The 11,079-nt window shown below is 41.7% G+C and overlaps 1 protein-coding gene across 2 annotated transcripts; it reads right to left on the minus strand.

The window, feature by feature from the left end:
- Positions 1-1,122: 1,122 nt before the first annotated feature.
- blm (BLM RecQ like helicase) lies at positions 1,123-9,810 on the minus strand. 2 transcript variants are annotated; one of them, XM_046393494.1, is made up of 22 exons: positions 9,430-9,810; positions 8,656-8,716; positions 7,914-8,565; positions 7,669-7,795; positions 6,963-7,066; positions 6,727-6,841; positions 5,963-6,633; positions 5,307-5,483; positions 5,073-5,191; positions 4,856-4,969; positions 4,629-4,727; positions 4,389-4,537; positions 4,180-4,286; positions 3,777-3,937; positions 3,413-3,608; positions 3,052-3,242; positions 2,801-2,945; positions 2,460-2,659; positions 2,167-2,362; positions 1,939-2,061; positions 1,629-1,836; positions 1,123-1,525 (listed from the first exon to the last, which is right to left on the minus strand). In XM_046393494.1, exons 1-22 carry the CDS (start codon positions 9,522-9,524, stop codon positions 1,339-1,341), a joined length of 4,197 nt encoding a protein of 1,398 aa, XP_046249450.1. In that variant the 5' UTR covers positions 9,525-9,810; the 3' UTR covers positions 1,123-1,338. The 2 variants fall into 2 exon arrangements, with proteins under 2 accessions (XP_046249450.1, XP_046249449.1); XM_046393493.1 differs by having other exon boundaries at positions 7,914-8,716.
- Between the last annotated feature and the right edge of the window lie 1,269 nt (positions 9,811-11,079).

Genomic DNA, 11,079 nt, shown 5'->3' on the forward strand with positions numbered 1-11,079 from the left:
TTGAGTTTTGCTGTGTCATGTTTACATGTTTTACAGTTCTTTTACCTCATGGGAGATGGCTACAGTTTTGGCCAGATGTGTGACTTTTGATGAACGGGTGTGACTGTCTTCCGTGGTTCGTAAGTCAGAACAGGCTGTGAGCTGTTGGAGCGGCAGTGAAGGTACAGCCACACAAACATGATGTGGTGCACTGGAAGATGAGCGATATGTGTTTAAATTTAATACGCACTCAATGGACTCTAGCCGAGACACCCACATGGTTTTTATGTTCATTACATGTAACAACCAAGCAACAAATCCCACATTTATGAAACTTTTGATCAGTTCTTACTAAGGCCATCTTGCAGAGATGTTCAGGGTGGACTGAACTTTGCTGTGAGGTGTTTGTTATTGTCTATTCCCTGTTGTTTTCTTTCATCTTTTCAGCAGTCATCTAAAAACTGACATGTATAACATCTAAGATTGATTTACTGCCCTTCAGACATCATTTTTAAGGTTTCTGTTGATATTTGCGTGAAGAAAAAGTATTACAGAACCAATTTGATCTAAGTAAAGTTAAAGCCAAACTTTGCTCCTGGTTAAAATCCCCATCACATTAACATGGAAGATGCATGTAGACCTGAAGTGGCTGATGAATGAAACCAGTTGTGATTGAAGACATCTTGATCAGCTTTTTGCCCCCACACCTTCTGTCTCTCTCAGCTCCCAGTAGACAGACCCTCACACGACCATGCATACACGTTAATAAGTGCATATGCATATCCATGTGTGGTGGTGTGTTATGTAGTCTGCACTGTTCTATCCTGGGATCGAAGATTGCTGTTTAATTATGTTATATATACAAGTATTTATATATATATATATATATAAATCCATGTGCCAAATCAAGTTCTTGTTCAGTCCGATCCATTCCGAACCCATGTTTGTACTGTAGGTAACCTTCTGTACAAGTCAGTATAAAATATTGTTTCGCTCCAATAGTCCCTTGTAACTGGTGCCATTAAATAAAACTATTCAAACTTGAAATAAAGATGGAATATTAAAACATGACGAGGCTCCATGTGGCTTTGTGGTACATGTTCAGCATACAACTTGTTTTCAAATGTGGAGCAGCAGAAGTAATAATCATGATAGAATTTCTCTTTAATATAAAAAAAGTAATATGCACATGGACAGTGAAAAAACATTTTGAAACCAAACAATCAATATTTCAATCTGGACAGACACCGTGATAATAACTGTACAGAACACACATAAAATATTGCTAACCACACCTGGTTTAAAAATGTAGTGAAAAAGTTGTTTGCTATCCTGGAAAGTCAGATCCAAACGACAGCCCTAACCCAGGTGTGAAAAAGCTGGCTTTAAGAAAGGTCTGTGGTTGGTCTGAGGCGTCGGGATGCTGAGGAAGCCCGGCCTCCTGCCTGCCGATGCATCTCCCGTCGAGGTCCTGGACCCGCGGCCTCCGGCTTTTGATCCACCTGTTGAGCTAGATGATGACCACGACTTGTTGCTGTAGCCACGACTGAATCCATCAACAAGACAGAAAAAAGGAAAGGGGGGTAAGGTTTAAGCTATAAAGATAAGCATAATTCTACATATGATTGAGAGGCAAACACACTACAGACCCTTTAGAGTTGGAACTTGCGTTGCCATATCCTTTTCTCTTTTTGGAATACTTGAAGAAAGGAGCTTTCTTTCTCTTCTGGCCCTGTGTGGTCTGATTGCGGAAGTAAGTGGAGGACTCCGTGTCGTCCTCGTCCTCGTAGTCTATTCGTGCGCGGCCTACTGTTGTGTCTATCCAACCGTCTCCGCCATTGTCAGTCTGTTCCTCTGCTACAGAGACCATGTAAGATTAATACCACCATGAGCAGGATACAGAAAGGAAATGAAATGCAAAAAATTTAAATATGCAAAAGCTTAAGTTGGGTCTCTTACCAGGCAGCTGCCACTCAGAGTATTTCTGTAAGACCTTAATGACTTCAGCTCCATACTTGTCCAGTTTGTCTTCTGTCACACCATCAATTTGCAGCAGGACTTCCGGGTCAGAGGAAAGCTTCTCTGTTCATGTGAAAAACAAAAAACATTTTACCGGTTCTAAAATACATGTTAAATCATATGTTGTGCCATTTAAAAGGCAGTCTTAACAATACTTTCAGAAAGTACCAGCTATCTTTTTCAAGGTTGCCGTGGAGAAGATGTTGTAATAGTGAATGCCAAATGCTTTCCCCAGCTGCTTGCACAGGTCCGTCAGCTCCTTCAGACACTTCTGAACCATCTCCTCTCTCTGGGAGACGTTCTTGGCCACAGTCGCTTTGTGTTTCCTGGTGCTAGACGCGCTCTCTGTCTCGTAGAAGTCCACCTGCGATTAGAGGAGAGCAGGCTGATGTTTACTATAAACGTGGGCTTATGTTTCTAGCTCTCTTATGCTGTCGTTAAATCGATGTACGTCACGTTACCTGCATGTGTCCAGACAGCACATTCATGGATTTGGGTCCAGCAGAGATATAAGACACAGCTTGGCCGTTGTTAGTGATGTAGAGATCCTCCACCAGGATGTTGTCCAAAACCAGCCTTTTAAAGAGACGATCAGCATTGTGCCTAGAATATGCTCCTCCTAAGCCATACATTCCTGTCTGTACCTTGGCAGATTTAGACCCTGAGAGAGAGAAAAGATTCCCCAACATAAGACAATTTCCCCAATGTGGGACTAATAAAATCAAATCCTGTCTTATCTTAATACCATTTGTACACAGCTCTTATACATACTCGCAAGTGCAAGTAAGCACATGTACTTTACCTATAAAGATATCCACCAGCATATTCAGCGTCAGTCTGTTCTGCTGAGCCGTCTTGCCAAACCGTGCTCCGACTTTTTCGCAGTTCTCCTGGACAAACCTCACAATCTTCTTCACATCTTCGGTAACGTTTCTCATCTTGTATTGCTGCACGCAGGAGTGGTCAAACATTGGTGCTCAGTTAGAAACAGCTTGAAGTAGGCTTAAAATTTGTAATGAACACAGAAAGAAAACGATGAGAAATGATCCCTACGTTGGGTCTGGCGCAGTTGTCACAGCTGACGTCCGAGTGCTCCTTACAGAAGCTTTTGTTGAATTTCATCTCTCCAAAATAAGCGAGAAGCTGAATTCTTCTGCACTCCATTGTGTTCTCACAGAAGTGCACCATGCTGTGTAGGTTGTTGAAGTGAGTCGCCTTAGAGTGTCTGTCTCCTTCTCTGTCCACTGTCATTAAAAATAAATAAATCAATCAATCTGGGACTACATGACTCACACGTACACTTAGACATGTGAAAAGTAATGAATTAATTCATAGGCTTGACAGAAAAATCCAAAACCAAATATACGCATAAATCGTGCATGCAGTAAGAAAGGTCAATGAATTTGTCACATACTGGTGATGATCCTCTTGATGCGGTGGACGTCGGCATAGGAGTAGAAGAGAATACAGTGAGAGATTTCTCCATCTCTGCCAGCTCTCCCAGACTCCTGGTAATAACCCTCCACTGACTTCGGCAGACTGGCGTGGATCACATAGCGCACATCCGGCTTGTCGATGCCCATGCCAAAGGCTATAGTGGCACAGATGACCTGGCAGAAAAAAAGGAAACTGTCAGACAGGAGCAAAGTGCCCTTCAAATCCTTCAAAAAATCACTGGTTTGCAAAATACTACCTTTATTTTTATGCTCATTTCCATGTCTACCATATCATCTATTGTTAACCGTCACATCATATTAGCGATTAAGTGGTAACCTCACCTGGCAGCCGTCCTGATTGATCCACTTGCTCTGCACATATTCTCTGTCGCCGTCGCTCAGGCCTGCATGGTACGACAGGGCTAATATCCCTGCTCTCTGCAGACTCTCAGCCATGGCATCGCAGTCATTACGGGACAGGCAGTAAACAATGCCAGAGTCACCTGCAACATGTAGAGATGCGGGTGACTAAACAAAAGACAAATTCAGAGGGGGGTTGTAATCTCAAGGTCAATTGTCAGTCAATTAACTTCAATATTACTGAGACATGCCAGAACTCGGACTTTGTGTGCATACAAATCTTTTCATTCAAAAATAAATAAATAAGAAAGAAAGAAAAAAAACCTGCTATGGTCGAGTTCTGAAAATAAACAGGATGAGAAAAAGTGGATTATTAATTATTTACGTGGGTAGTGCTTCTTGATCCAGCTGATGCAGTCCTCGTCAACCTTTTTGGGTTTCTTGGGCAGCACAGCGTACTTCAGGTTTGCTCTGTTGAAGCTCATGTTAAACCTGAAAATATATTGGATTGGGGACGTTCAAACTATTTGAATTCAACAACAACGAAACAGAGCTTATTTAAGAATCAAAGACAGCCTGAGATGGAGCACGTACACCTGCGGCCGAGTCATATTCAGCTGGTGGAGGATGTCTTTCTGAACGCGGGGGGTGGCAGTGGCTGTCAGGGCCATCATCGCCACTTTGGGGAACTTCTGACGCAGTTCGTGCAACCTCTTGTAGTCTGGACGGAAATCGTGGCCCCACTGAAATATTTTAAGGTCACAGGATGAGTCACAATGGCTGTTGCAAAAATAAAAGCATAGCGCAGAGTGTGTACAGAGCAGAAAAACACACCTGACTGACACAGTGGGCCTCATCTATGACAAACCGGGCCAAAAGGTCTCGCTCGTACAGGTTCTGCAGGGCTGAGATCAGCTTGTTACTTGCACTCACCTTCGGGAGAAGAAAAGATGCGTCAGCAAAAGTAAGTTTAAAAACAAAATATCAATCTTTATTTACAGAAAAGAGGAAAACACACTCTTTGATTCCAACATTTTGAGTGCAAGGCATCCACTGCTCACCTTTTCAGGAGTGACATAAAGCAGTTTAATGATGGGCTCTTTCCTGGAGAGCTGCATATAGATCCTCGCTGCTTCACTGTCACTTTTACCACCAGACAGGCTTGTAGCTGGAATCTGAATTGCGTGACAGTACAAAATAACCAAAATACTTTTTTTAGTAACACGCATACGAAACTTCATACTGATCCAGCAGATCAACAGGAGCAAACATACGTACATCCAGTGTAGTGAGTTTCTGAACCTGGTCCACAATGAGTGATTTGAGTGGGGAGATGACCACAGTGACTCCTGGTGACACACAGGCAGGCAGCTGATAACACAAGCTTTTACCCCCACCTAAAAAAGAAAGAAAAAAAGAAAAAAGTAAAGTATCTGTTCCAGCTCATCAGTTGCCGACATCTTAAATATACTGTCACACAGCTGAGATAAAGCGTGTTTTCTGATCTCTAACCCGTGGGCATCAAAACGAACGTGTCCTCTCCCAGAAGCGTTGCGTTAATTGCTTCCAGTTGATTGAGTCTGAATTGATGAAGACCAAAACGCTTGTGAAAGATCTTCATCATCTCCTGTGAGTGGGGGAAGTTGAACCCTCTGAAGCGATCATGAGCTGGGTTTCTGAAGGTGGGTTCTGCCACACAAAATGGTAAACATAAGTCAATAAAATGCATTCGAAGATCAACAAACTACTACTCAATTCTCACAATCAGGGACTGTAGTCATCATTTCAGAATCACACCTGACGAGGGTTAAATAAACTTAGTGCTGAATGAACGATACACAGGGCAGGAACTAACAATTATTTTCATTATTGATAAATCTGCCAAGTATTTTCTTCATTAATCGATAATCGTTTGCCCAAGCTCAAAGATGACACATTCCACCAGCTTGTTTTGTCCAAGGAACAGCCAAAACCCAATCATGTTCAATTCACAGAAAAATTGTTGTTTTCTTACAATTAGTACATTCAAATACAGGTAGGCTGATAAAAATATGATGTAACGCAAATAAGCTTGTTTGCTCTGAGAATCTGTAACCAGTTAGGACAAATTTTCTACTGAGACAACATCTGAAAAATACAGGTCTTGATTTTTTGCCAAGCTCACTTACCGGGAGAGCAGATCTTGGAAGGCTTGGGTGCAGGTGTAGGTGTTGTTGGTTTTTTGTCCCACGTAGACTTGCTTGGTCCCCCCTCTTTCACTGTTGTAGTTACTTTACTGCAGTTTTGTTGCGACACTAACAAAGGTGGGGGTTCGTCATAATAATCAGGGATATCAGAGTCATTTAAGTCATCTATGTCAAAGTCGTCATCATAAAAGTCATCGGGTTCTATGTCTTCTGCTGCTGAGGTTTTAGATTTGTTCTGAACGACGGTCTCTGGCTTCTTGGGTGAAAAGAAGAGATCAGAACCATCCAGGTCTGTGCTTGTTTTCTTTGAGAAATTAAAATATGGATTTGTTAGGCTGTGGGCTGATTGAGAGTCACAAATAGTCTCATTTTCCACATGTATTGTCCCGCTGTGCTTAGTGTGCATGGGCTTCACATCAACTATACTGTCAAAGTGATCAGAGTCATAATCCCCCGAGATGACTGAAGATCTCATCATCGGAGGAGGCTTCTTGCTGTCCACGGGCACTGGGCAGATGGAGGACATAACGCTGGATGTATCACAGCTAAAAGACGATTTTTCTTTAAAGCTGGGTTCAGAAATCACGGTGCTGTCTGGCTGCTCAATTCTCAGTAAACCACCACCACTACCACCAGTCGCAAGAATCCTCTTCCTGAATGAAAAAGGCAGATGATTGTTATCATATTGATGTATAATTAAACATTATGAGTGATAAGCAAGCTGTTTTCACCTTAAATGTACTCACCTTTGAGCCCTCTTCAGCAAAAGCTCATTTCCACAGGACAGGGCTATTAGTTCATGTTCGGGGATTGAATCAACCAGAGCACAAATGGACTCCATGATACTGATGAGTTGCTCGTCTGTCAAACGATCAGAAGAAAGAAACAACAAAGTTAATGAACTGAGACAAACAAAGAGTCCGAATTTGATGAATAAAATGAGCCCAGCTTCTGGACGAATCAGAAAAAGGATAACACCTACTTGTTTTGTCTTCTGAGTAGTGATCAGAGCGTTCATGTAGTGTAGTTGTACTGGGTCCCTTAAATTGCACACTGTCTTTCCTTTCAGTAGCAGCTGTTTTAGATCTATTTGAAACAAAAGAAAAGTTGCATCCCATTTCAACTTTTCTTTTGACAATGTGTTTATCTCAATTGATGTGTTTTCTATCAGTTTACCCAGTGATATGGCTACATGCATCACAACAAACAAAGTAAGCTTCTTGGTTTAGTGTGTTTAACAAATACAAACATTTCGGGTTTTAGTGAGGTCAAAAAATGTATACAAGGCAGCTTAAAGGGTTATTCCACTGATCTGTTTACAGGTCTTGGTAGAGTATTGCGGTGTGACATCTGATGAATTGGGTTAAGAGATGCCCCTTGAGTCAGCATTGGCTGGGAATGAAAACTACAAACTGAAAAAGGAAAAAAAAAATATCTGGGGTTGTGGAGTCTCTGTTGTGGGGTCTACTGGCTCAAGGCTACACCATCCATGTCTAGCATAACACAAGTCCAAGTTTTGACAAGGACAACATTCTGCTGCATCAATTTTGATCTTTTTTTCTTTTTCTTTTCAGCCTGTCCATGCTGAGTCTGACAAAGTTAATGGGGGGGCTGTGCAATGCCAAATCAGTGGCACACTCTTAACATTAAAACTCATTAACTATGATCAAACTGTTGAAAGAACTGACCTTGTCTCCAATGCAAATGAGATCTCATCAGGGATTGGAGATGGTGGAACGTAATCAAGGTCATCTTCAGTCTCTGAGTTGTCATCAAGCTCTATTATCTTTGGGTCAATCCATTTTTTCACACTGTCTATAAAGCAAAAAGATATAACTTTTTTTGTTGATGATGGTTTTTTGTTTTTTTCATAATTGTGTAAACATAAACAATGTAAACTAAAATACAAATGCTGCAACAAACAACTTGTTACCTTTCTTTCCTTTAAAAGACTCAGGCTCAACATTGTTGTCCTCTTCACTATCACTCATAATGGACTTGAGATGAGCAGGAGGACGTCTTCTTGTCATTTTCACTGGAGAGTCCTCAAGTTCACATTCTCTTGGGCCCTGATTCAAACTAGGTCCTGGTGAAAGTGCATTTTCCTTAACTTTGTTCTCTAGTCCATCTGTTTCCATACACGACTGAACACTTCTGGAAAGGCCATTCCTGTTAGCAAAGCTGTCACTTGACTCTGGAGTCATAAGAGGTGCAACGCGGTTTAGTTTCCCTGTGAAGGGTGTTTTTCCTTCACTAGGAGATGATACTGGATTGGTGCTCTTTCCTGATATCTGTGAACTGAATGAGTCATTCTTTGCTTTGGCAGGAGTTTCAAAGTCATCAAAATCATCCCAGTCGTCCATTGGGAATCCAAGAGATGCATCCAGACTTGTGTAATTGCCTCCTGTGCCATTAAGTAACTGGTTATCAGACTCACAAGGAGCTGTAGTCACCTTAAGAGCAGACACTGCCGAAAGAGTCGGTCCTGCAGGAGCACAGTTAGGTATTGGGCTGATGGAGTCCGACTTGCCTTTTGAACTTACAGGGAAGAAGGCGTTGATTTTGGATTTTTGAGGTCTCTCAAGCTTATTTGAAAATGTCAAAGGAGATTCAGTCACCAAACTGCTCTTAGGGACATTGACATTCCTGTTTGCCAAAACATGAGAGCTGATTACCTTGGTCGGGACTTCCACCTTGGTTGTCCCTGATGAGGACTTCTTTTTGAAAGAAAAAGCCCTGAAAAAATAAATTAGTGTGAGATTATGAAAACAGAATTTGAGAGTTAAGATCAAGGGTGTCATGTCCATCAACCTGGCTAGGTTTAGATAGAGATATAAAGTATTGTTTATTCATACTAATATTGCATCAACAATTTCCTATAGCCCATAGTGATGTCGTCAAACGTCTTCTTTTGACCAACAAACAGTCCAAAACCCAGAGACTCTTCATTTACTATCAGAAATGGCAAAGAACAGCAGCAAATCCTTAAATTTAAAAGTCAGAAATCTGGAGCATCCAGTGGGGACAGAAGGAGCCACAGGATCTCAGGTCAGATCAGTGATTACAAATAACAATGTAAATCATAACTTAAATGCTTTAGGTGCTTGAAGTGTTAAGCATTATTTAGACATGGACACTTCAGTAACGCATTAATTACTATTTACTACCACCGGCCACGTCAATATTTAATGTTTTATTTTTCCTGTATGACAAACTGTCTTCATGATGAATTGAAACATTTCATATCGAGTTGTGAAACTACTAGTGCTGGATGCAAGAGGCCCCTGGTAAAGAACTAACACACTTTTCATCTCTGACAAAGCTAACGTATCCCTGCTGTGTTGATGGCCAGCGAATACATCTCCGAGTGTTCATCCGTTAGCACAACTGACAGCTCAAAGCTAAAAGAGTCATGTCCCTGCTGTGGCGTGTGCTCGCTGTAGACTTACCCAGGTTTGGGTTTAGCCAGAGACAACTTGCTTTGAGCCGCATTGCTGTGCCTCGCCAGCTGTTCCTTCAAGTTATTTTGTGGAAGAGCAGACATTGTTGATAACGAAGCTGTGCTAACGAGTATTAGCAGCCTAGCAGTCCGAGTTCAGATCACGAAGTGGCGGCCACTTTCTTCAGCATTGCTCGTGACGCGGGATGACACGAGGGACCGGGAGCTCGCACAGAGTTTGTCTCGCCGCAAGACTGAATTTCATCAAGTTTCATTACACTTGGACAATTTTAGCCATTAGTTTTTTGTCGCTACGCATGCTCTCTCCTGGAGTATGACAGAGTCAAACAACAGATTTAGCGCCCGTTCAACAAACTGATTTGTTATTGGCTGAGAATGAGCAGGGGAGAGGATTCTGGGAAATGTAGTAGTGTGACATATGACGCCAACACACGTCAAAGCACAGTAATCTAATACATTAACAGAAGTTATACATAAAGATGATGTAATGTAATCGCCATCATGTATAAGTCAGTGTACTGCTAGACCTAATACTGGTACATTAAAAGTACAACAGTTTCCATGTGAACAGATCAAACTTCTTTCTTTACTGTTTTCTGTCGTTTTTTATTATTTTACACTCCTTCTTACTTTTTTTTTTGGTGCTTTTATTTATTTATTTATTTTTTTTGCTTTTACTTTATTACTTTTTTAGATCACCAACTGGACTGGTGCAAGAACGTGGACACTGTTTACAGAAAAGGCCAGAGCCGCCTCTATTTCCTGAGGCGGCTGAGGTCGTTCAACATCTGCAGGACGATGCTGAGGATGTTCTATGAGTCGGTGGTGTCCAGTGCCGTCACATATCGTCACCTTCCTAAAATAATCGCCTAAGTCACTTTTTGCCCAAGTTCACTTTTTTGCATCACTCATGTCCTCTCCCTGCTGGCCACCTATGGTGGAATTCCCAGAATCCTCAGTTGAGTTGATCATGTGGTAATACCCTAATATGATTACTGCCTATGTCCAGAGTGTGACTTAGGCTGATTTTGGGAGTTTTTTGTGTTTCCTGAAAAACCTGAAAAAATGAATTATGCGATTATTTTAAGAAGGTGTCGATATGCTGTTGCCTGCTGGGGCAGCTGCCTGAGGGTGAGGGACACTAACAGACTCAATAGAGTCATTAAGAAGGCCAGCCATGTTGTGGGAGAGGAACTGGACTCTCTGACAGTGGTGTCTGAGAGGAGGATGTTGTCCAAAATAAGGACTATACTGGACTTTCCCTCTCACCCTCTTCACAATGCGCTGATCAGCTACAGGAGCTCGTTCAGTAAGAGACTCCCACGATGCACCACAGAGCGACACAGGAAATCATTTCTGCCTGTCGCCATCAAACTACTGAACTCTGCACTGTAACGGACATACATTTCCCTGGAAATGTTTATAACTGATATTTTATATTTTATTTCATATTTTTTCTGTTTTTTTTTCTATTATCTTTTGATTTTCATTTCCTTGGTCAGGAAAATTGCAATGTCTGCAAGAAAAAAGAGTTTCCCCTCGGGGATAAATACGGGAATTCAGATTCTGATTCTTTTAGACACACAGTCAAGCACTGGACGCACCTCAGCTGTGACCATAACTCTCAGAAGTGATGGCT

This window comes from Scatophagus argus, chromosome 7 (assembly GCF_020382885.2).
Source record: "Scatophagus argus isolate fScaArg1 chromosome 7, fScaArg1.pri, whole genome shotgun sequence".
Taxonomy (NCBI): Eukaryota; Metazoa; Chordata; class Actinopteri; family Scatophagidae; genus Scatophagus; species Scatophagus argus.